The sequence below is a fragment of the Pseudophryne corroboree genome, chromosome 1 (assembly GCF_028390025.1).
Source record: "Pseudophryne corroboree isolate aPseCor3 chromosome 1, aPseCor3.hap2, whole genome shotgun sequence".
Taxonomy (NCBI): Eukaryota; Metazoa; Chordata; class Amphibia; order Anura; family Myobatrachidae; genus Pseudophryne; species Pseudophryne corroboree.
In genome coordinates, this window is record NC_086444.1 from 1,031,087,803 (window position 1) to 1,031,114,709 (window position 26,907).

The window sequence follows — 26,907 nt, forward strand, 5'->3', positions numbered from 1 at the left end:
AGCTGCGATTTTGGAATATTTAGAATCCACCCCTGCTGTCGTAGAACTACTTGAGATAGTGCTACTCCGACCTCCAACTGTTCTCTGGACCTTGCCCTTATCAGGAGATCGTCCAAGTAAGGGATAATTAAGACGCCTTTTCTTTGAAGAAGAATCATCATTTCGGCCATTACCTTGGTAAAGACCCGGGGTGCCGTGGACAATCCAAACGGCAGCGTCTGAAACTGATAGTGACAGTTCTGTACCACGAACCTGAGGTACCCTTGGTGAGAAGGGCAAATTGGGACATGGAGGTAAGCATCCTTGATGTCCAGGGACACCATATAGTCCCCTTCTTCCTGGTTCGCTATCACTGCTCTGAGTGACTCCATCTTGATTTGAACCTTTGTATGTAAGTGTTCAAAGATTTCAGATTTAGAATAGGTCTCACCGAGCCGTCTGGCTTCAGTACCACAATATAGTGTGGAATAATACCCCTTTCCTTGTTGTAGGAGGGGTACTTTGATTATCACCTGCTGGGAATACAGCTTGTGAATTGTTTCCAATACTGCCTCCCTGTCGGAGGGAGACGTTGGTAAAGCAGACTTCAGGAACCTGCGAGGGGGAGACGTCTCGAATTTCCAATCTGTACCCCTGGGATACTACTTGTAGGATCCAGGGGTCCACTTGCGAGTGAGCCCACTGCGCGCTGAAACTCTTGAGACGACCCCCCACCGCACCTGAGTCCGCTTGTACGGCCCCAGCGTCATGCTGAGGACTTGGCAGAAGCGGTGGAGGGCTTCTGTTCCTGGGAAGGGGCTGCCTGCTGCAGTCTTCTTCCCTTTCCTCTATCCCTGGGCAGATATGACTGGCCTTTTGCCCGCTTGCCCTTATGGGGACGAAAGGACTGAGGCTGAAAAGACGGTGTCTTTTTCTGCTGAGATGTGACTTGGGGTAAAAAAGGTGGATTTTCCAGCTGTTGCCGTGGCCACCAGGTCCGATGGACCGACCCCAAATAACTCCTCCCCTTTATACGGCAATACTTCCATGTGCCGTTTGGAATCTGCATCACCTGACCACTGTCGTGTCCATAAACATCTTCTGGCAGATATGGACATCGCACTTACTCTTGATGCCAGAGTGCAAATATCCCTCTGTGCATCTCGCATATATAGAAATGCATCCTTTAAATACTCTATAGTCAATAAAATACTGTCCCTGTCAAGGGTATCAATATTTTCAGTCAGGGAATCCGACCAAGCCACCCCAGCGCTGCACATCCAGGATGAGGCGATCGCTGGTCGCAGTATAACACCAGTATGTGTGTATATACTTTTTAGGATATTTTCCAGCCTCCTATCAGCTGGCTCTTTGAGGGCGGCCGTATCTGGAGACGGTAACGCCACTTGTTTTGATAAGCGTGTGAGCGCCTTATCCACCCTAAGGGGTGTTTTCCCAACGCGCCCTAACTTCTGGCGGGAAAGGGTATAACGCCAATAATTTTCTATCGGGGGAAACCCACGCATCATCACACACTTCATTTAATTTATCTGATTCAGGAAAAACTACAGGTAGTTTTTTCACACCCCACATAATACCCTTTTTTGTGGTACTTGTAGTATCAGAAATATGTAACACCTCCTTCATTGCCCTTAACATGTAACGTGTGTCCCTAATGGAAAATACGTTTGTTTCTTCACCGTCGACACTGGAGTCAGTGTCCGTGTCTGTGTCGACCGACTGAGGTAAATGGGCGTTTTAAAGCCCCTGACGGTGTTTGAGACGCCTGGACAGGTACTAATTGGTTTGCCGGCCGTCTCATGTCGTCAACCGACCTTGCAGCGTGTTGACATTATCACGTAATTCCCTAAATAAGCCATCCATTCCGGTGTCGACTCCCTAGAGAGTGACATCACCATTACAGGCAATTGCTCCGCCTCCTCACCAACATCGTCCTCATACATGTCGACACACACGTACCGACACACAGCACACACACAGGGAATGCTCTGATAGAGGACAGGACCCCACTAGCCCTTTGGGGAGACAGAGGGAGAGTTTGCCAGCACACACCAAAACGCTATAATTATACAGGGACAACCTTATATAAGTGTTTTCCCTTATAGCATCTTAATATATAATAATATCGCCAAATAAGTGCCCCCCCTCTCTGTTTTAACCCTGTTTCTGTAGTGCAGTGCAGGGGAGAGCGTGGGAGCCTTCCTAGCAGCGGAGCTGTGTAGGAAAATGGCGCTGTGTGCTGAGGAGAATAGGCCCCGCCCCCTTTTCGGCGGGCTTCTTCTCCCGTTTTTGTGACAACCTGGCAGGGGTTAAATACATCCATATAGCCCCAGAGGCTATATGTGATGTATTTTTAGCCAGCATAGGTACTTTCATTACTGCCCAGGGCGCCCCCCCCAGCGCCCTGTACCCTCAGTGACCGTTGGTGTGAAGTGTGCTGAGAGCAATGGCGCACAGCTGCAGTGCTGTGCGCTACCTCATGAAGACTGAGAAGTCTTCAGCCGCCGATTTCTGGACCTCTTCTCTCTTCAGCATCTGCAAGGGGGTCGGCGGCGCGGCTCCGGTGACCCATCCAGGCTGTACCTGTGATCGTCCCTCTGGAGCTAGTGTCCAGTAGCCTAAGAAGCCAATCCATCCTGCACGCAGGTGAGTTCACTTCTTCTCCCCTAAGTCCCTCGTTGCAGTGAGCCTGTTGCCAGCAGGACTCACTGAAAATAAAAAACCTAACAAAACTTTTACTCTAAGCAGCTCTTTAGGAGAGCCACCTAGATTGCACCCTTCTCGGCCGGGCACAAAAACTCAACTGAGGCTTGGAGGAGGGTCATAGGGGGAGGAGCCAGTGCACACCACCTGATCCTAAAGCTTTTACTTTTGTGCCCTGTCTCCTGCGGAGCCGCTATTCCCCATGGTCCTGACGGAGTCCCCAGCATCCACTTAGGACGTCAGAGAAAATATTTTACTCACCGGTAAATCTATTTCTCGTAGTCCGTAGTGGATGCTGGGCACTCCGTAAGGACCATGGGGAATAGCGGGCTCCGAAGGAGGCTGGGCACTCTAGAAAGATTTATGACTACCTGGTGTGCACTGGCTCCTCCCACTATGACCCTCCTCCAAGCCTCAGTTAGGACACCGTGCCCGGACGAGCAGACATAATAAGGAAGGATTTAGAATCCCGGGTAAGACTCTTACCAGCCACACCAATCACACCGTACAACTCGTGATACTATATCCAGTTTGACAGTATGAAAACAACTGAGCCTCTCAACAGATGGCTCAACAATAACCCTTTAGTTAGGCAATAACTATACACAAGTATTGCAGACAATCCGCACTTGGGATGGGCGCCCAGCATCCACTACGGACTACGAGAAATAGATTTACCGGTGAGTAAAATCTTATTTTCTCTGACGTCCTAGTGGATGCTGGGAACTCCGTAAGGACCATGGGGATTATACCAAAGCTCCCAAACGGGCGGGAGAGTGCGGGTGACTCTGCAGCACCGAATGAGAGAACTCCAGGTCCTCCTCAGCCAGGGTATCAATTTTGTAGAATTTTGCAAACGTGTTTGCCCCTGACCAAGTAACAGCTCGGCAAAGTTGTAAAGCCGAGACCCCTCGGGCAGCCGCCCAAGATGAGCCCACCTTCCCTGTGGAATGGGCTTTCACTGATTTAAGATGCGGCAGTCCAGCCGCAGAATGCGCCTGCTGAATCGTGTCACAGATCCAGCTAGCGATAGGCTGCTTAGAAGCAGGAGCACCCAGCCTGTTGGGTGCATACAGGATAAATAGCGAGTCAATTTTCCGGACTCTAGCCGTCCTGGAAACATAATTTTTCAAGGCCCTGACTACGTCCAGTAACTTGGAATCCTCCAAGTCCCTAGTAGCCGCAGGCACCACAATAGGTTGTTTCAAGTGAAAACCTGATACCACCTTAGGGAGAAACTGGGGACGAGTCCTCAATTCTGCCCTATCCATATGGAAAATCAGATAAGGACTTTTATATAACAAAGCCGCCAATTCTGATACACGCCTGGCCGAAGCCAAGGCCAATAACATGACCACTTTCCGCGTGAGATATTTTAGATCCACGGTTTTTAGTGGTTCAAACCAATGTGATTTTAAGAAACTCAACACCACGTTGAGATCCCAAGGTGCCACTGGAGGCACAACCGGGGGCTGAATATGCAGCACTCCTTTCACAATGTCTGAACTTCAGGTACTGAAGCTAATTCTTTCTGGAAGAAAATCGACAGAGCCGAGATCTGTATCTTAATGGAGCCTAATTTTAGGCCCATAGACACTCCTGCTTGTAGGAAATGCAGAAATCGACCTAGTTGAAATTCCTCTGTTGGGGCCTTTTGTGGCCTCACACCAAGCAACATATTTCCGCCATATGCGGTGATAATGTTTTGCAGTTACATCTTTCCTGGCTTGAATCAGCGTAGGAATGACTTCCTCCGGAATGCCCTTTTCCTTTAGGATCCGGCGTTCAACCGCCATGCCATCAAAACGTAGCCGCGGTAAGTCTTGGAACAGACAGGGCCCCTGCTGCAGCAGGTCCTGTCTGAGCGGCAGAGGCCATGGGTCCTCTGATATAATTTCTTGAAGTTCTGGGTACCAGGCTCTTCTTGGCCAATCCTGAACCACGAGTATCGTTCTTACTCCTCGCCTTCTTATTATTCTCAGTACCTTTGGTATGAGAGGCAGAGGGGGGAACACATAAACCGACTGGTACACCCACGGTGTTACCAGAGCGTCCACAGCTATCGCCTGAAGGTCCCTTGACCTGGCGCAATATCTTTTATAGCTTCTGGATGAAGTCCCCACTCTCTCGGGTGGAAGTCGTGTCTGCTGAGAAGATCTGCTTCCCAGTTGTCCACTCCGGGAATGAACACTGCTGACAGTGCTAACACATGATTTTCCGCCCATCGGAGAATCCTTGTGGCTTCTGCCATCGCCATCCTGCTTCTTGTGCCGCCCTGTTGGTTTACATGTGCGACTGCCGTGATGTTGTCCGATTGGATCAGGACCGGCCGGTTTTGAAGCAGAGGCCTTGCCTGACTCAGGGCATTGTAAATGGCCCTCAGTTCCAGAATATTTATGTAGGGAAGTCACCTGACTTGACCAAAGTCCCTGGAAGCTTCTTCCCTGTGTGACTGCCCCCCAGCCTCAAAGGCTGGCATCCATGGTCACTAGGACCTAGTCCTGTATGTCGAACCTGCGGCCCTCTTGAAGATGGGCACTCTGCAGCCACTACAGTAGAGATACCCTGGTCCTTGGAGACAGGGTTATCAGCCTAATGCATCTGAAGATGCGACCCGGACCACTTGTCTAACAGGTCCCCCTGAAAAGTTCTTGTATGGAACCTGCCGAATGGGATTGCTTCGTAGGAAGCTAACATTTTTCCCAAGACTCGCGTGCAATGATGCACCGATAGCTGTTTTGGCTTCAGGAGGTCTCTGACTAGAGATGACAGCTCCTTGGCTTTCTCCACCGGGAGAAACACTTATTTCTGGTCTATGTCCAGAACCATCCCCAGGAACAGTAGACGTGTCGTAGGAACCAGCTGTGACTCTGGACGGTTTAGAATCCAACCGTGCTGTTGTAGCACTTACCAAAATAGTGCTACCCCGACTAGCAACTGCTCCTTGGACCTCGCCCTTATAAGGAGATTGTCCAAGTACGGGATAATTAAAACTCCCCTTTTTTGAAGGAGTATCATCATTCCGGCCATTACCTTGGTAACACCCTCGGTGCCATGTACAGTCCAACCGGCAGAGTCTGGACTTGGTAATGGTAATCCTGTACCACAAATCTGAGGTACTCCTGACGAGGATAGTAAATAGGGACATGCAGGTAAGCATCCTTGATATCCCGGGATACCATGTAATCCCCCTCGTCCAGGCTTGCAATAACCGCCCTGAGCGATTCCATCTTGAACTTGAATTTTTTATGCATGTGTTCAAGGATTTTAAATATAAAGAAGGGTCACACCGAACCATGCGGTTTCGGTACCCCAACCCGTGTGGAATAGTAACCCCGTCCTTGTTGAAGTAGGGGCACCTTAAGTATTACCTGCTGGGAATACAGCTTATTAATTGCCTCTAGCACAGCCTCCCTGCCTGAGGGAGTTGTCGGCAAGGCATATTTGAGGAAACGGCGGGGGGAAGACATCTCGAATTCCAGCTTGTACCCCTGAAATAGTACTTGAATGAAACAGGGATCCACCTGTGAGCGAGCCCACTGATCGCTGAAATTTTTGAGACGGCCCCCCACCGTACCTGGCTACACCTGTGGAGCACCCGCGTCATGCTGTGGACTCAGAGGAGGCGAGAGAAGAATTATGATTCTGGGAACAGGCTGACTGGTGCAGCTTTTTCCCTCTTCCCTTGTCTTTGTACAGAAAGGAAGAGCCCTTTGACCCGCTTGCTTTTCTGAAGCCGAAAGGACTGTACCCGATAATACAGTGCTTTCTTAGTCTGTGAGGAAAACTGAGGTAAAAATATTTCTTCCCAGCTGTTGCTGCGGATACGAGGTCCCAGAGACCATCCCCAAATAATTCCTCACCCTTATCAGGCAGAATCTCTATGCGCCTTTTAAGGTCAGCATCACCTGTCCAGTGACAGGTCTCTAATACCCTCCTGACAGAATGGACATTACATTCATTTTGGATGCCAGCCTGCAAAATATCCCTCTGTGCATCCCTCATATATAAGACGACGTCTTTAATATGTTCTCATGTTAGCAAACTAGTATGTTTGACAGGGTCACCGACCACGCTGCAGCAGCACGCTCTGCAGGTTTCAGTCTAGTACCTGAGTGTGTAAATACAGACTTCAGGATAGCCTCCTGCTTTTTATCAACAGGTACCTTCAAAGTGGCCGTTCCTAAAACGGCAGTGCCACCTATTTTGACAACAGTGTGAGCGCCTTATCCACCCTAGGGGATATCTCCCAGCGTAACTTATCCTCTGGCGGGAAAAGGTACGCCATCAGTAACTTTTTAGAAATTACCAGTTTCTTATCAGGGGGAACCCACGCTTTTCACACACTTCATTCATTCATCTGATGGGGGAACAAAACACTGCCTGCTTTTTCTCCCCAAACATGAAAACCCCATTTTTAGAGGTTAATGTCAGAAATGTGTAACACATTCTTTTTATTGCCGGGATCAAGTCACGGATGTTCCTAGTGGATTGTGTATATGTCTCAACCTTGTCGACACTGGAGTCAGACTCCGTGTCGACATCTGTGTCTGCCATCTGAATGAGCGGGCGTTTTTGAGCCCCTGATGGCCTTTGAGACGCCTGGGCAGGCACGGGCTGAGAAGCCGGCTGTCCCACAGCTGTTACGTCATCCACCCTTTTATGTAAGGAGTTGACACTGTCGGTTAATACCTTTTACCTAACCATCCACTCTGGTGTCGGCCCCACAGGGGGCGACATCACATTTATCGGCATCTGCTCCGTCACTATATAAGCCTCCTCCTCAAACATGTCGACACAGCTGTACCGACACACCGCACACACACAGGGAATGCTCTGACTGAGGACAGGACCCACAAAGCCCTTTGGGGAGACAGAGAGAGAGTATGCCAGCACACACCAGAGCGCTATATAATGAGGGGATTAACACTATAACTGAGTGAATTTTCCCCCATAGCTGCTTGTATATACAATGTTGCGCCTAAATTTAGTGCCCCCGCTCTCTTTTTTACCCTTTGAGCCTGAAACCTACAGGGGAGAGCCTGGGGAGCTTTCTTCCAGTTGCACTGTGAAGAGAAAATGGCGCCAGTGTGTCTGAGGGAGATAGCTCCGCCCCTTTTCCGCGGCCTATTCTCCCGCTTTTTTCTGGATTCTGGCAGGGGTATTTTCCACATATATAGCCTCTGGGACTATATATTGTGGAGTTTTTGCCAGCCAAGGTGTTTTTATTGCTTCTCAGGGCGCCCCCCCCCAGCGCCCTGCACCCTCAGTGACCGGAGTATGAAGTGTGTATGAGGAGCAATGGCGCACAGCTGCAGTGCTGTGCGCTACCTTGGTGAAGACTGATGTCTTCTGCCGCCGTTTTTCCGGACCTCTTCTTGCTTCTGGCTCTGTAAGGGGGACGGCGGCGCGGCTCCGGGACCGAACACCAAGGACTGGGCCTGCGGTCGATCCCCCTGGAGCTAATGGTGTCCAGTAGCCTAAGAAGCCCAATCCGGCTGCAAGCAGGCGAGTTCGCTTCTTCTCCCCTTAGTCCCTCGCTGCAGTGAGCCTGTTGCCAGCAGGTCTCACTGAAAATAAAAAACCTAAATCTATACTTTCTTTCTAAGGGCTCAGGAGAGCCCCTAGTGTGCATCCAACCTCGGCCGGGCACGAAATCTAACTGAGGCTTGGAGGAGGGTCATAGTGGGAGGAGCCAGTGCACACCAGGTAGTCATAAATCTTTCTAGAGTGCCCAGCCTCCTTCGGAGCCCGCTATTCCCCATGGTCCTTACGGAGTGCCCAGCATCCACTAGGACGTCAGAGAAATATTGATATGTATTAGTGTGCCACTACAAGACCAATTCCTCTTTCCCCTTATTTTTGTTAAATGTTTATGAGCCTAGTCTGCTCATAGACTGTAAATGTTCCCTGATTTCTCTCACATTCCTGCACAGTTTAGCTGCTGCCTAGTAAGGCTAGTTATAGGACCTATGGGTTCCCCGCAGTAAAGTCCAATGCTCCCTTGTAAGGGTCCCTGGTGAAAACTAGTGCTCATTGTGCCAATCTCAAGCACTCTTGCGGGCTAGACAATTAATTATGGTCAATATTATTAGCTTATACAATGGGGGCATGTCTGTCTCGGGACAGACTTGCACACAACACCTTGCTTATGGTGGGGTCCGCGAGGGAAAGTGTAGCCGGGCTACGTGTAGATGGTGACTCCCCATACTGGAGAACAGTGGATCCAATATACTGGTTTAGTTGTACAGCACCAACTTTGCAACAGTTTGGCAGATATGCTTCTGATGTAGTTGGATCTTGGTAATTAGTTTTAGACACAGAAATTAGAAAACAAGCCTTTGGACCACTGTCTTGCTTCGATTATATCAAATCTCCCCAAATAACTGATTATTCCATGAAAGAAAGAAAAAAGAACACCAAACAAACTCCTAACCTGAAATGAATGAGGTGTAATGTGCATGCAGTACAACACTTACTGCTGGCTAGACGAATACGATCCAGCGTCAGTACTATCACCACCTGTATGTGTCCCATTCTGAGTGTCTGCCATTCTGCTTTTTACTATTCAAACCTGAAAAACATATCATATTAAAATAACTCACTCTGAAAATCATCATGGATTATTGTAATTAATTTTTGATATATAAAGGCAATTTGTCAGGAAAAAATAAATATTAAATTCCATTTATATTTGAAGTGCTCTTATATCTTATAGCTGGGTTTTCTTGTCACCATTTCTAATATACAGTGTTACTCAATACCAGTCTTCAGGACCTCTTGATCTGTAGAACCAGCACCGTATCAATAGATCACATTCTCATACACTCTGCAATAGATCACATTCTCATACATCCTGCAATAGATCACATTCTCATACACCCTGATTGATCTGCAGTGCAATGTGATATATTGCTACATGCTTAACATTACCAAACTGCGTTGTACCTTGCATCTGATGTGGAGGGACGATACAACCACACAATTCATCATTCAATAAAATGTTTGTATACACTACACCAGTGGCTCTTAAATTTGGTCCTCAGGACCCTGATCAGTTCATGTTTTTCAGACCTATCGGTTGCACAGGTGTATTACCAAATGTCACATTGTAAAGATCCAAAAGTGACCTGGAAAACATGCATTGTTTAGGGTTCTGAGTACCAAGTTTGAGAACCACTGCACGATGGTCGTACAGAGTGGCCGCAGGTACCATGATTGCATAACAAATTCTGTAGTATAGACCCAGCCAAAACGTTGATCGCGAGCTTGCGTGACCAACTTCAGAATAAGTGCCCCAATAAGCCTCTGACTGCCTCGTTCCCAGTACTGCCGTGTGTGGGCGACATCACTCGCAATGTGAGGAGCCTGCCGCGTAAGTTGGATCCAGTCCGATCTAGTCAGTGGCGGCGGTGTGCAGCCAGTGGGAGCTGGGAAGAAGCCTGCCAGGTAAGTTCTGTTCTCTAGAGCATGCTACACAGGGGGAGATGGGGGGTGGATTCTGCACGGTGGGAGATTCTGCACAGGGGGGTAATTGAAATATAGGTTTTATTATTTTGCGGGGGACTTTATTTTCTTGTGTGGGGCAATGTATTTATTACTGTGGGTGACAATGTGCGATTTCGGCCAAGACAGTCCCCTACATCTTCTACAGTGAGGTCACGCCCCCTTTAAGTTTGCCACACACTCTTTTTCGTGCAAGCGCTAATGTCTCATTCAGGTGGATCATGAAAGCTTTTCAGCTTTCAAAAGTAGATAGACGACTCCTTAAGTCTGCCAAGCCCTGCTGTAGTGTATACCCAGCTTAACAGTTCATATTTCCCGGACCACCCACAGGTGCACAGCGGGGTTACCAACTGTCACATTTTAAAGATCCACAAGTGACCTGGAAAACATGGACTGTTAGGGATCCTGAAGATCGAGAACCACTGCAGTACACTACACTGAAGTTCATTTTTAATTAAGTGTTGTCATGCACATAGTTTCTTTAGTACATATGGACAGACAGGTAAATGTATTTATTACCAGTTATTTATATAGCGCACACATAATCCGCAGCGCTTTACAGAGAATATTTGGCCATTCGCATCAGTCCCTGCCTAGTGGAGCTTACACTCTATATCCCCTACCACATGTACACACACACTCATGCTAGGGTTAATTTTGTTGGGATCAAATTAACCTACCAGTATATTTTTGGATTGTGGGAGGAAACCGGAGTACCCTTAGGAAACCCACACAAGTACGGGGAGAATATACAAACTCCACACAGTTAGGGTCATGGTAGGAATTGAACCCATGACCTCAGTGCTGTGAGGCAGTAATGCTAAACATTACACCATCCGTACTGCCCAGGCAAGCACGAGTGTTCCTTGCCTGTGTTTCACTGCAGCAATGAGACATAAAGCAAATAAATGTGCACAAGTGAGGTATATTCTATACTTGTAGGTTTATTTTGATGAAATAAAAGTTTCACAAAAGTAACTTCTCCAGACATGTTGAGAATAAAACCATGCAAGAACATATTTCCACATCAGTTTCTATATTACAGAAGGTGGAAGTAATTATGCTTTGGAGGTTTTTCTATAGTTATCGTATTTAGCAACCACACAACACAGTATTCAGACCTCAAACATGAATAACAATGCATCATAATGGTATGGGATGTAGTAAAAATGCCAGCTGCCGGGATCCCGGCATTCAGGATACAGACACCGGAATCCCATCAGCCGACAATGCCGCCAGACGGAATCCCAGCGCCATAGGGCTATTCACAGGCATGGGTATAGATGCATTGTTCTGCTGCCCTGGCATAAACCACTCCGTGAAGCATCTTGAAGTCTCTTTCCCCAACAAGCATGTCAGCCTGTTCCCAATGTGGAATGAGGGCCTAATTCAGACCCGATCGCTGGTACAACAGCAATCGCAGGGTGAAGCCCTTTCTGGAGTGTGCTCATGCAGCGTGCGCACCCAGTAAGACCCAGTGAGATGCGAAAGCCTTTGGTGCTATGCGAAAACCCACTGGTGCGATCGCCTCTGACTGACTGACAGGTAGAGGCGGTCACAGGAGGGGGCGTTCTAACGGCGTTAGAACGCCATTGGTCTGGCGTGATACGGACAAAGCAGGTGTGTCCAGACCATTGCATAGGGTGGGCCGCGGCTGCTGCGTGACATCACACGCAGCCGCAGCGACCCAGAACTCAACAGGTAGCCAGCCGCCTGCCAGCGCAGCTAGGCTGCGCAGGTAGGGAGCTATTTGGCGGGTGCAACAGCATTGCCGGCGTGTGAGGAGGGGGGGTATAGGGACTGACATGCAGGACGGACTAGCCCTGTGCTGGGCATCCCCCTGCATGTCAGAGAAACTGATCGTAGATGTGCTAAATTTACATCTATGATCAGGTCTGAATCACCCCCTCAGTCTAAACTGTATCCAATGAAGAATAATCTGCTAACTAGCAGGAGTATTATTTATGCATATTATCACATTTAAATTATGGTGATTTATGTATAAACTGTTACGTTCTTCTTCAGCTTTATTATTTTTTCCGCACTTCAGTTCAACTAAAGTCTGAATGATCTTTGTGCTCTATTCTTCTCTAGGAGTACAGGGGTATGGGTCGTTGGGTAGACACAACTTAGGTCGACAGTCATTAGGTCGACCATGGAAGGTCGACAGGGACAATAGGTCGACATGGTCATTAGGCAGACAGGTCAAAATGCCGACATGTCTTTTTTTAAAACTTTTTTTGGCGCTGCTTTCTTCATAAAGTGACGGGAAACCCCAATTCGTGAACCGTGTCCCCTCGGTGTCTTGCTTCACTCGGCACAGGTTACCATTACAATTGTAGTCCACGTGGATCGTTGAGTATGAAAAATGGGGTGGGGTGAAAAACTAATGTCGACCTTTTGACCTAGTACATGTCGACCTAATGACCATGTCGACCTTCAGTGGTTGACTTAACGACCGTAACCAGAGCACAGTCATCATCCACTGTGTCCTGGGCATGTTACAGCTTCTACTACTACTTCCTACTGCTGCAGATTTTTACGGCGATTATAAGACACCAAAACTGTCTTGTGATATTGGTTTTATATGGTATGAGCCAGGCATCAATGAAAAACCTGCACATTTTATCCACATATATTTCGATACCATTTCAATGCTAACAAGAAGTGACAAATACATTGTGTGACATAAGAGTGGAACATGCTCAGATACCCTGGAGATTACAAGCATTTTGCTCTGTGCATGTTTTGTCCCGCCCTACAAACTAGGGATCATTCACTTTAAATCCCAAATATGAGGGTGTAAAAAAAAAAAAAAAACTAAAAATACAATTCACTCTTCAGTACTTATGAACAGAAATTGGTATTTTCTTACCTTGTTTTTAACATTGACCAAATAAAAAGCACTATGCAAGCATGCATTATTGATTTATACTGAAGCAGACACAGCAGCAGATTTTTCAGAGCAAGCACTAAGGCAGGCAAGGATGACTTCATCTTATGGGCTACGTAATGTGCTCTTCTGTCACTAGGGAAGGTGAGCTCATTTCACTATAAATGGAACACACATGTGCTACACTCAGGGGAATATACTGTATTGAAATAACACCTACAATATGCATACTGTGTAACGGTTACATTAGATCATTTATCATTTGCACATTATGGAATTAAGTCAGGTCCATAAATATTGGGACATTGACACATTTCTCATATTTTGGGCTCTATACACCACCACAATGGACTTGAAATTAAACAAACAAGATGTGCTTTAACTGCAGATTTTCCGCTTTAATTTGAGGGTATTTACATCCAAATCAGGTGAACGGTGTAGGAATTACAACGATTTCTATATGTGCCTCCCACTTTTTTAGGGACCAAAAGTAATGGGACAAACTAAACAATCCTAAATCAAACTTTCACTTTTTAATACTCTGCTGCAAATCCTTTGCAGTCAATTATAGCCTGAAGTCTGGAACGCATCGACATCACCAGACGCTGGGTTTCATCCCTGGTGATGCTCTGCCAGGCCTCTACTGCAAATGTCTTCAGTTCCTGCTTGTTCTTGGGGCATTTTCCCTTCAGTTTTGTCTTCATCAAGTGAAATGCATGCTCAATCGGATTCAGGTCAGGGGATTGACTTGGCCACTGCATAACATTCCACTTATTTGCCTTAAAAAACTCTTTGGTTGCTTTCGCAGTATGCTTCAGGTCATTGTCCATCTGCACGGTGAAGCGCCGTCCAATCAGTTCTGAAGCATTTGACTGAATATGAGCAGATAATATTGCCTGAAACACTTCAGAATTCATCCTGCTGCTTTTGTCAGCAGTCCCATTATCAATAAATACAAGGGAACCATTTCCATTGGCAGCCATACATGGCCACGCCATGACACTACCACCACCTTGCTTCACTGATGAGGTGGTATGTTTTGGATCATGAGCAGTTCCTTTCCTTCTCCATACTCTTCTCTTCCCATCACTCTGGTACAAGTTGATCTTTGTCTCATCTGTCTATAGGATGTTGTTCCAGAACTGTAAAGGCTTTTTTAGACGTTGTTTGGCAAACTCTAATCTGGTCTTCCTGTTTTTGTGGCTCACCAATGGTTTATATCTTGTGGTGAATCCTCTATACTCACTATTGTGAAGTCTTCTCTTGATTGTTGACTTTGCCACATATACACCTACCTCCTGGAGAGTGTTCTTAATCTGGGCAACAGGGAAATAATTCTTCTGTCATCCACAACAGTTGTTTTCCATGGTTTTCCGGGTCTTTTGGTGTTGCTGAGCTCTCCGGTGCGTTCTTTCTTTTTAAGAATGTTCCAGTTGATTTGGCCACACCTAATGTTTTTGCTATCTCTCTGCTGGGTTTATTTTGATTTTACAGCCTAATGATGGCTTGCTTCACTCATAGTGGCAGCTCTTTGGATCTCATATTGAAAGTCGACAGCAACAGATTCCAAATGCAAATGTCACACCTGGAATCTACTCCAGACCTTTTACCTGCTTAATTGATGATGAAATAACGAGGGAATAGCCCACTCTTGTCCATGAAATAGCCTTTGAGTCGATTGTCCCACTACTTTTGGTCCCTCAGAAAGTGGAAGGCACATATAGAAACCGTTGTAATTCCTAACCGTTCACCTGATTTGGATGTAAATACCCTCAAATTAAAGCGGAAAGTCTGCAGTTAAAGCACATCTTGTTTGTATCATTTCAAATACATTGTGGTGGTGTACAGAGCCCAAAATATGAGAATTGTGTTGATGTCCCAATATATATGGACCTGACTGTATCTCTATATTTACTCCCGGCATGTCTACAGAAGCTAATGTAATGGTCTGCATTTTATGGAATTCACACACACTGACAGCTGTAGTGAAATAACTTCCTAGGGTGTGATGTGTATGGGTCTAACACATGTTCACAGCTCCTTGCACAACTAGACTGGCCTAGTATGCATAATCATATTTGTGTAGTGTTGGAAAATGTCACCTATATAAGTATTTATTGGTACCCCATTCACACTGCAAATATCCCTGGATATTGCCGGGTCGAGCTGGCTCAACCAGTGTCGAGGTGCAGTCTAAAAGCACCACTTTTGAATACCCCGGGTCGAGTAACCCTGCATTTCAACCCGGTATAAAAGCAGTGTTAAACACGGGTTGGATCCGGGTCAATGTGCACTCTTAAAGTGTCCAACCTGGGTTATTCAACCCTGCATTCATGTAAAAGTGCTGATTGGCTGTTCTTTGTGTGCCTCAATGATGTCAGCAGCCGAAGCCCTGCTCCACAGGAGAGAACAGAGAGCATTACAGAGCCGCGCTCGTGAGTCATGCCCCCTTGTACTATCACTGAGGGGGTATGCCCAGCGCTCTCTGAGCTGCTGGCATGCCCCCTCTCCCTCTGTCACCTGTGAATAGACCGCTGCTCTGGTAAGCAGAGCAGCAGTGACAGAAGCCTCCCAACTGCCCCTTCCCCACCACGGGACACTGTGGCCCATGGGTGGGACAGTCCCAAAAAAAACGGGACTGGCCCGCAAAAATCGTGACAGTTGGGAGGTATGTTACTGGAACAGTTAAATATGCAATTGTGTATAAAAGCATAGCTCTGTCCGCCACGATTCCTGCAATGCTCTGAGCTGTCCCCACCCTCTCCTTTTGTCCCCTTCTGACACCTCATCTTTCTGAGCCAAAAAAAGTACATTTAAAATGACATCCATGGTGTTTTAATTGCTGACCCAGGTCGAGTTAAAAGTAGCCAACCCTGCAATAACCCGGGTTGAAACTGTAGTGTGAAAGGGTCTGACCCATGCCCGACCTGGATTCAAAATACCGGGTCGGACCTGGGTTTGCGGTGTGAAAGGGGTATAAGTATATCAGTTTGTATAGTGCGCCCCACCTGTAACTGCGGGATTTATCCATGACACCAAACAAGGACCAACACTCCAGTAAATCTACAAAAACCCATTTGTACTTAAATCCTTACAGGAAAATACCAATCTATTAAAAAAATTAATAATAATAATAAAGTGGGAGGGGCCTGGGGAAAATCCACAGGGAATAAAAGTTTTTTTTATTCTCCATCTTTTAAAAACATAAAAAATGCATACAGAATAAAACATATACAGTCAGGAAGATTCAAACAAGATCAAGTTTTCATAGAAGTGCTGTTTCATGGGATTTCAAGCTTCCATACAGGATATGTGAAACCCAAAGGTGACAGGCCCTTTGACAAAAACATAGCGATGAAAAATAAGGGGTGTGGCCTTGTACCCTGCAAAGTGACTCAGGGTATACAATACACTGAGTAAAAGAACCCTATTTGCTTACTTGTACTCACTTCTCTGAGTGCCCAATATTGTTTTGATCTGTCTGACTGTTTATACACTTTGGTATGCATTTAGCACAACTTATTTAAAAGCATATACACAATATGGATAATATATATCTTGTCTGTCTTTCGAATATTATACACACACATGCAGAAAATAAGAATTTACTTACCGATAATTCTATTTCTCGTAGTCCGTAGTGGATGCTGGGACTTCCGTAAGGACCATGGGGAATAGCGGCTCCGCAGGAGACTGGGCACAAAAGTAAAAGCTTTAGACTAGCTGGTGTGCACTGGCTCCTCCCCCTATGACCCTCCTCCAAGCCTCAGTTAGGATACTGTGCCCGGACGAGCGTACATAATAAGGAAGGATTTTGAATCCCGGGTAAGACTCATACCAGCCACACCAATCACACCGTACAACCTGTGATCTGAACCCAGTTAACAGTATGATAAACGTAGGAGCCTCTGAAAAGATGGCTCACAACAATAAACAACCCGATTTTTTTGTAACAATAACTATATACAAGTATTGCAGACAATCCGCACTTGGGATGGGCGCCCAGCATCCACTACGGACTACGAGAAATAGAATTATCGGTAAGTAAATTCTTATTTTCTCTGACGTCCTAGTGGATGCTGGGACTTCCGTAAGGACCATGGGGATTATACCAAAGCTCCCAAACGGGCGGGAGAGTGCGGATGACTCTGCAGCACCGAATGAGAGAACTCCAGGTCCTCCTCAGCCAGGGTATCAAATTTGTAGAATTTAGCAAACGTGTTTGCCCCTGACCAAGTAGCTGCTCGGCAAAGTTGTAAAGCCGAGACCCCTCGGGCAGCCGCCCAAGATGAGCCCACTTTCCTTGTGGAATGGGCTTTTACAGATTTTGGCTGTGGCAGGCCTGCCACAGAATGTGCAAGCTGAATTGTACTACAAATCCAACGAGCAATCGTCTGCTTAGAAGCAGGAGCACCCAGCTTGTTGGGTGCATACAGGATAAACAGCGAGTCAGATTTTCTGACTCCAGCCGTCCTGGAAACATATATTTTCAGGGCCCTGACTACGTCCAGCAACTTGGAATCCTCCAAGTCCCTAGTCGCCGCAGGTACCACAATAGGCTGGTTCATGTGAAACGCTGAAACCACCTTAGGGAGAAATTGAGGGCGAGTCCTCAGTTCTGCCCTGTCTGAATGAAAAATTAGGTAAGGGCTTTTATATGATAAAGCCGCCAATTCAGAGACACGCCTGGCTGAAGCCAGGGCTAACAGCATGACCACTTTCCATGTGAGATATTTCAATTCCACAGTGGTGAGTGGTTCAAACCAATGTGATTTTAGGAATCCCAAAACTACATTGAGATCCCAAGGTGCCACTGGAGGCACAAAAGGAGGCTGTATATGCAGTACTCCCTTGACAAACGTCTGAACTTCAGGCACTGAAGCCAGTTTTTTTTGGAAGAAGATTGACAAGGCCGAAATTTGAACCTTAATGGACCCTAATTTTAGGCCCATAGATAGTCCTGTTTGCAGGAAATGCAGGAAACGACCCAGTTGAAATTCCTCTGTAGGGGCCTTCTTGGCCTCGCACCACGCAACCTATTTCCGCCAAATGCGGTGATAATGTTTTGCGGTTACATCCTTTCTGGCCTTGACCAGGGTAGGGATGACTTCATCTGGAATGCCTTTTTCCTTCAGGATCCGGCGTTCAACCTCCATGCCGTCAAACGCAGCCGCGGTAAGTCTTGAAACAGACAAGGTCCCCGCTGGAGCAGGTCCTTTCTGAGAGGTAGAGGCCACGGGTCCTCCGTGAGCATCTCTTGCAGTTCCGGGTACCAAGTTCTTCTTGGCCAATCCGGAGCCACGAGTATAGTTCTTACTCCTCTCCTTCTTATGATTCTCAGTACTTTGGGTATGAGAGGCAGAGGAGGGAACACATACACCGACTGGTACACCCACGGTGTTACCAGAGCGTCCACCGCTATTGCCTGAGGGTCCCTTGACCTGGCGCAATATCTGTCCAGTTTTTTGTTGAGACGGGACGCCATCATGTCCACCTTTGGTTTTTCCCAACGGTTTACAATCACTTGGAAGACTTCTGGGTGAAGTCCCCACTCCCCCGGGTGGAGGTCGTGTCTGCTGAGGAAGTCTGCTTCCCAGTTGTCCACTCCCGGAATGAACACTGCTGACAGTGCTACCACATGATTTTCCGCCCAGCGGAGAATCCTTGCAGCTTCTGCCATTGCCCTCCTGCTTCTTGTGCCGCCCTGTCTGTTGACGTGGGCGACTGCCGTGATGTTGTCCGATTCGATCAATACTGACTGACCCTGAAGCAGAGGCCTTGCTTGACTTAGGGCATTGTAAATGGCCCTTAGTTCCAGGATATTTATGTGAAGAGACGTTTCCATGCTTGACCACAAGCCCTGGAAATTTCTTCCCTGTGTGACTGCTCCCCAGCCTCTCAGACTGGCATCCGTGGTCACCAGCATCCAATCCTGAATGCCGAATCTGCGGCCCTCGAGAAGATGAGCACTCTGTAACCACCACAGGAGAGACACCCTTGTCCTTGGAGATAGGGTTATCCGCTGATGCATCTGAAGATGCGATCCGGACCATTTGTCCAGCAGATCCCACTGAAAAGTTCTTGCATGGAATCTTCCGAATGGAATTGCTTCGTAAGAAGCCACCATTTTTCCCAGGACTCTCGTGCATTGATGCACTGACACTTGGCCTGGTTTTAGGAGGTTCCCGACTAGCTCGGATAACTCCCTGGCCTTCTCCTCCGGGAGAAACACCTTTTTCTGGACTGTGTCCAGAATCATCCCCAGGAACAGTAGACGTGTTGTTGGAATCAGCTGTGATTTTTGGATATTTAGAATCCACCCGTGCTGACATAGCACTACCTGAGACAGTGCTACTCCGAACTCTAACTGTTCCCTGGATCTTGCCCTTATCAGGAGATCGTCCAAGTAAGGGATAATTAAGACGCCTTCTCTTCGAAGAAGAATCATCATTTCGGCCATTACCTTGGTAAAGACCCGGGGTGCCGTGGACAATCCAAACGGCATCGTCTGAAACTGATAATGACAGTTTTGAACCACAAACCTAAGGTACCCCTGGTGAGAAGGGAAGATTGGGACATGGAGATAAGCATCTTTGATGTCCAGAGATACCATATAGTCCCCTTCTTCCAGGTTCGCTATCACTGCTCTGAGTGATTCCATCTTGAATTTGAACCTTTTTATGTAAGTGTTCAAGGATTTCAGATTTAAAATTGGTCTCACCGAGCCGTCCGGCTTCGGTACCACAAACAGCGTGGAATAATACCCCTTTCCCTGTTGTAGGAGGGGTACCTTGATTATCACCTGCTGGGAATACAGCTTGTGAATAGCTTCCAATACTGCCTCCCTGTCGGAGGGAGACGTTGGAAGAGCAGACTTCAGGAATCGCGAGGGGGAGACGTCTCGAATTCCAATTTGTACCCCTGTGATACTACCTGCAGGATCCAGGGGTCCACTTGCGAGTGAGCCCACTGCGCGTTGAAATTTTTGAGACGGGCCCCCACCGTGCCTGAGTCCGCTTGTAAAGCCCCAGCGTCATGCTGAAGACTTGGCAGAAGCGGGGGAGGGCTTCTGCTCCTGGGAAGAGGCTGCCTGGTGCAGTCTTTTTCCTCTTCCTCTGCCCCGGGGCAGAAATGAGTGGCCTTTTGCTCGCTTGTTCTTATAGGAACGAAAGGACTGAGTTTGAAAAGACGGTGTCTTTTTCTGCTGAGAGGTGACCTGGGGTAAAAAGGTGGACTTTCCAGCTGTTGCCGTGGCCACCAGGTCTGATAGACCGACCCCAAATAACTCCTCCCCTTTATACGGCAATACTTCCATATGTCGTTTGGAATCTGCATCACCTGACCACTGTCGCGTCAATAACGCCCTTCTGGCAGAAATGGACATCGCACTCACTCTTGATGCCAGGGTGCAAATATCCCTCTGTGCATCACGCATATATAGTAATGCATCCTTTAAATGCTCTATAGTTAATAAAATACTGTCCCTATCCAGGGTATCAATATTTTCAGTCAGGGAATCCGACCAAGCCACTCCAGCGCTGCACATCCAGGCTGAGGCGATTGCTGGTCGCAGTATAACACCAGTATGTGTGTATATACCTTTTAGGATATTTTCCAGCCTTCTATCAGCTGGTTCCTTGAGGGCGGCCGTATCAGGAGACGGTAACGCCACTTGTTTTGATAAGCGTGTGAGCGCCTTATCTACCCTAGGGGGTGTTTCCCAACGTGCCCTAACCTCTGGCGGGAAAGGGTATAGTGCCAATAATTTGTTAGAAATCAGCAGTTTTTTATCGGGGGAAACCCACGCTTTATCACACACCTCATTTAATTCCTCTGATTCAGGAAAAACTACTGGTAGTTTTTTCACACCCCACATAATACCCTTTTTTGTGGTACTTGTAGTGTCAGAAATGTTCAATGCCTCCTTCATTGCCGTGATCATGTAACGTGTGGCCCTACTGGACATTACGTTTGTCTCCTCACCGTCGACACTGGATTCAGTATCCGTGTCTGGGTCTGTGTCGACCATCTGAGGTAACGGGCGTTTTAGCGCCCCTGACGGTGTCTGAGACGCCTGAACAGGCACTAACTGATTTGCCGGCTGTCTCATGTCGTCAACAGTTTTTTGCAAAGTGCTGACATTGTCACGTAATTCTTTAAATACGACCATCCAGTCAGGTGTCGACTCCCTAGGGGGTGACATCACTAACACAGGCAATTGCTCTGCTTCCACATCATTTTCCTCCTCATACATGTCGACACAATCGTACCGACACCCAGCACACACACAGGGAATGCTCTGATAGAGGACAGGACCCCACTAGCCCTTTGGGGAGACAGAGGGAGAGTTTGCCAGCACATACCAGAGCGCTATATATATATGCAGGGATAACCTTATATAAGTGTTACTCCCTGTTATAGCTGCTGTATTATATATTAGCTGCCAATAGTGCCCCCCCTCTCTTGTTTTACCCCGATTCTTGTAGCAGGACTGCAGGGGAGAGTCAGGGAGCCGTCCTTCCAGCGGAGCTGTGAGGGAAAATGGTGCTTGTGTGCTGAGGAGATAGGCTCCGCCCCCTTCTCGGCGGCCTTTTCTCCCGCTTTTTTCAGGAAAACTGGCAGGGGTTAAATGCATCCATATAGCCTAGGAGCTATATGTGATGCATTTCTTTAGCCATATAAGGTTTTTATAGTGTTTTATTGCGTCTCAGGGCGCTCCCCCCCAGCGCCCTGCACCCTCAGTGACCGGAGTGTGAAGTGTGCTGAGAGCAATGGCGCACAGCTGCAGTGCTGTGCGCTACCTTATTTGAAGACAGGAACGTCTTCTGCCGCCGCTTTCTCCGGACCTCTTCGCTCTTCTGGCTCTGTAAGGGGGCCGGCGGCGCGGCTCCGGGACCCATCCAGGCTGAACCTGTGATCGTCCCTCTGGAGCTAATGTCCAGTAGCCAAGAAGCCCAATCCACTCTGCAGTCAGGTGAGTTCGCTTCTTCTCCCCTTAGTCCCACGATGCAGTGAGCCTGTTGCCAGCAGTACTCACTGAAAATAAAAAACCTATTTAAACTTTTACTTCTAAGCAGCTCAGGAGAGCCACCTAGCATGCACCCTTCTCGTTCGGGAACAAAAATCTAACTGAGGCTTGGAGGAGGGTCATAGGGGGAGGAGCCAGTGCACACCAGCTAGTCTAAAGCTTTTACTTTTGTGCCCAGTCTCCTGCGGAGCCGCTATTCCCCATGGTCCTTACGGAAGTCCCAGCATCCACTAGGACGTCAGAGAAATAACGGCAGTCTCCAGACTTCTCAAATGTGGCAGCACAGGCTAGGAGAGACCCAGCAGATGCCTCACACAGACGCTCGCCTGGACGCCAGTGAGGTTTAAACAGATCTCCAGCAATAGCCAGTGACAGCCCAGGCTGTAATGCGCCCTACATACTGGGCGATAATACTGCAAGATGTGAATGATCTCGTTCATTAATGAACGAGATACCGTTCATATCTTTCAGTGTGGAGGCACCAGCGATGAACGATGCGCGGCCCCGCGCTCGTTCATCGCTGGTGCCCCGTCGCCTGTGCATGCAGGCTAATATGGACGATCTCGTCCATATTTGCCTGCATTACTATGGAGCCGGGTGACGGGGGGAGTGAAGATACTTCACTGCCCCCCCCCCTCCCCCGGGTCGTCCGTCTGCCATATCGGCGGTCGGGCAGCTCGGCGGCGTATCGCCGTGTCTGTAGGGCCCATTAGTGTGACATTTTAAATGTAATTATTTTTGTTCCAAACTAAATAAACAATTGTCTAAAGTATTGTATCTGTGTGTGGGGGGGGGAAAGGGCCCGACATGCGGTGCAGACTAGCCCTGTGTGTGCTGGGCGTCCCCCTGTCAGAGTAAATGATCGTAGATGTGCAAAATTTAGCACATCTACGATCAACTCTGGATTACAACCTTTGTTAGGTCCTCCTGGGACACATTCATCCGCAGCCTGGTCAGCAATGGGCTGTTCCTATGGGAATATGGCCTGCAAAAATCAAAAGAGCGCTCCTCTAGGAAAAAATGGTACTAGGGCTCGTCCCAACAGACATACATGGTGGATCTTTGTGTAAGAAGTAACAAAAAAAAAGTGAATTATTGTTTGTGTCCCAGTAAGCTCTGGCAGCCATAAAGTGAATGGTGAAGTAGCAATTTAGATATCCGTGTGTGTGTGTGTGTGTGTGTGTGTGTGTGTGTGTGTGTGTGTGTGTGTGTGTTTAGTGAATTGTATTTAGTCTCCATGCGCTATTCAATCTGAGATGTGTTTGCTGTTGCTTAGAAACAATAGTTTGACTGTCAGGTTAAAGTGGCCTCAGGCTCTGCTGAAAATATTCCAGGGTCACAGCGATCTTGATATATAATTGTTCATGCTTATGAGCCAACATATGTCTCTAAATGTTTTGTCTTTTTATTTATTTTAAAAGATCTTTTTGCATTAAAATTTTTAATAAAGCAATTATATGTAGATTTGAGCTAAGCTTTCATTATCAGTAATTGGGAGACTAAATTTGCACAAACTGCATATTACATCTACCTATTAAGGTGTAATTTATTATATATTGCACAAGATACAGCTTCAAGGCTTGGAAATATAAATCTATTACTCACATGTCACTTTCCATTTCTCACACATAAGCACCTGAGCTTTATTCCTATATCAACAATTATTTATATAGCACATATATTACTTTAACATTTAGTCATTCACATCCACTCAATCACTGGGAGAACATACAAACTCAACACAGGTAGGTTCTAGGTAGGTAATAAAACTAATGACCTCAATGCTGTGAGGCAGTAATGCCAATTACACTTTGCTGTGCATATAATATATAAACCATTTCACGGAGAGGACTGTTTCTGATGGGCATACTCATTGCCGTTTGTTGAATAATTGTATTATTAAAGTAGCTTTAGTGCAAAGAAGAATCAGTGAAAAGCTTTACCCACTGTGGGGTCTATTCAATTCCTGTCAGATCCTCTCCGACGGAGAGGATCCGACAGTTCAGTATTCAATTTGCAGGCATTTCCGACAAGTTTTGCCCATTTTCGACAATGCTGATCCGACTTTTTTTTTAAGTCGAATCAACATTGTCGAAAATGTGCCAAAAATCTGTTGGAAATGGCCGCAAATTCAACAAACAAAATACGTGGATCTGCAACTAATCCGCCGATCCACGTGTTTTCCAACAAGTCGGAAAAGCAGCAACTGAGTTGAATAGATTGAATCCCTAAAACAGTCGGAAACTGCAGTCTTTCTGACGTGACGGCAATTACGACTTCAAATGAACAGACCCGTCCGTATAAGTGAGATTTTGTTACAATTATTGGAACAATAGGTATGTTTGAGCAGCATCCCTCCAAAGCATAATCAGTGGAAAAATGTTTTACCTACATCTAGTGACATTTTTTTTTTAATTGTTTAACCCCTGAAGAAGTCAATTTGTACAGAGGAAACGGGTAGGATATTGGTGGTGCCATGTCCATGTGCTCGCTGAGTGGATCCTGCCAACTGGGCTCTCACACGCAAAGATGTTGGCAGAATTGCTATCATCTTCCCCAGAAGCATCATTGGACATTTAAAACCTATGTTTGTAAAAAAAAAAAAAAAAAAAAACTTGTATACAATTTTATCAAGAATAAAATTATTTTTTATATTAATCAGCTGGCCATGGGGCCTTTATTCGGGCGAGGTGGTGGAAGGCTATATTTCCAGATCTGATCGGACACTCCAAATGGTAATTCAAGCTGAAAGAACTTGGAAAAATCACTTGAGATGGAAAAGTGTGTGAACATTTTATTTCAACGTGTGCATACAATTAGTTAAATTTCTGTATAGTACCCCTTGGTTATATTTATGTGTTTATTCTATTGGATCCTAGCTAACAGGGGATCAACTGTGAGGTGCAGTTTGGTGTGAAATAATATATATATAATTAGTCACATGATTCATATAAGGCAGAATGTTGAGGATGATTATTTATTCTTGTGATGTATTTATTTGTTTCTTATTATTATTATCCTTTATTTACATGGCACCACAAGGGTTCCGCAGTGGCCAATTACAGAATACATAAACAAATAATCAAACAGGAAAATAGCAACTTACAGTTGACGACAATATAGGACAAGTACAGGGTAAATAAACATAGCTACATCAGATGATACTGGAATAAGTATCAGGTGGCAGAAGACTGCTGGATTTGGTGCAGTTGAAGATTATTAAAGTAAGAAAAAAAGATAAGCACATGAGGGAAGAGGGCCCTACTCGTGAGAGCGTGGAACAGAGGGTTAGTATGAGATTTGGCTGGGTTTGGTGAAGAAGTGGGTCTTGAGAGCCAGTTTGATGTTTTCTAGAGAGGTGGAGAGTCTGAGGGGGAGAGGTAGGGAATACCAGAGTAGTGGTGCAGCACGTGAAAAATCTTGGAGGTATGAGTGGGAGGAAGTATTTAATCCGTAGGCTGGAGAGTCAGCGTGCATTAACATAGCGAAGAGGACGATATATCACTTCTGCTACGGATGGCCCCTGGGGATTATTGAAAGGTACAGAGGAGTGCCAGGCTACCCAATACAAACTAATTATATATATTATATATACACATACATACATACATACATACACACACACACACACACACACACACACACACACACACACACTATGTTAAACTGACGCTCAGGATCCTGGCGCCGGGTTCCCAACCGCCGGAAAGCCGGTAGCGGAGCGAGCGCAAAAGAGCCCCTTGCGGGCACGGTGGCGCGTGCCACGCTATTTAATCTCCCTCCAGGGGTGTCGTGGACACCCCAAGAGGGAGATAGTTGTTGGGATCCCGGTGCCGGTATGCTGAGCGCCGAGATCCCGACAGCCGATAGATATATATATATATATATATACAAACAATGAAAAACGAGGCGGCACTCAGAGTCTTCAGAAAAGCAGCAAACTTTGTATTAGTGCAGATCTGCACTAATACAAAGTTTGCTGCTTTTCTGAAGACTCTGAGTGCCGCCTCGTTTTTCATTGTTTGCATGTAAGGTGGACGCAGTTCACGGAGGAGGGCACCTGAGCAAGACAGTCCCGTGCAAGGGACACATCCAAGTGCCGGAGTTCATCCTGCTGTATATTATATATATATATATATATATATATTTTATATTTATTACACACACACACACACAAACACACACACACACATATATATATATATACACGGTTGTGCTCATAAGTTTACATACCCTAGAAGAATTTGTGATTTTCTGCCCATTTGTCAGAGAATATGAATGATAACTCACAAACTTTTCTTTCACTCATGGTTAGTGGTTGGGTGAAGCCATTTATTGTCAAACAACTGTGTTTACTCTTTTTAAATCATAATGACAACAGAAACTACCCAAATGACCCCAATCAAAAGTTTACATACCCCAGTTCTTAATACCGTGTATTGCCCCCTTTAACGTCAATGACAGCTTGAAGTCTTTTGTGGTAGTTGTGGATGAGGCTCTTTATTTTCTCAGATGGTAAAGCTGCTCATTCTTCTTAGCAAAAAGCCTCCAGTTCCTGTAAATTCTTGGGCTGTCTTGCATGAACTGCACGTTTGAGATCTCCCCAGAGTGGCTCAATGATATGTAGGTCAGGAGACTGAGATGGCCACTCCAGAACCTTCACTTTATTCTGCTGTAGCCAATGACAGGTTGACTTGGCCTTGTGTTTTGGATCATGGTCATGTTGGAACGTCCAAGTACGTCCCATGCGCAGCTTCCGGGCTGATGAGTGCACATT

General features: G+C 46.6%; 1 protein-coding gene across 10 annotated transcripts in view; it reads right to left on the bottom strand.

The window, feature by feature from the left end:
* Positions 1 to 26,907, bottom strand: part of CASP3 (caspase 3) — a 105,325-nt gene that overhangs the window by 40,502 nt on the left and 37,916 nt on the right. For 4 of the 10 annotated variants that reach the window (XM_063920720.1, XM_063920718.1, XM_063920717.1 and 1 more), the window contains exon 2: positions 9,140 to 9,277. The exons of 2 other annotated variants lie outside the window; for them this stretch is intronic. In XM_063920720.1, the coding sequence (XP_063776790.1) occupies positions 9,140 to 9,240 (101 nt within the window). In that variant the 5' untranslated portion in view covers positions 9,241 to 9,277. The remainder of the gene's footprint in view (positions 1 to 9,139; positions 9,278 to 26,907) is intronic. 4 more of the 10 variants (XM_063920724.1, XM_063920722.1, XM_063920721.1 and 1 more) reach the window with 1 other exon arrangement.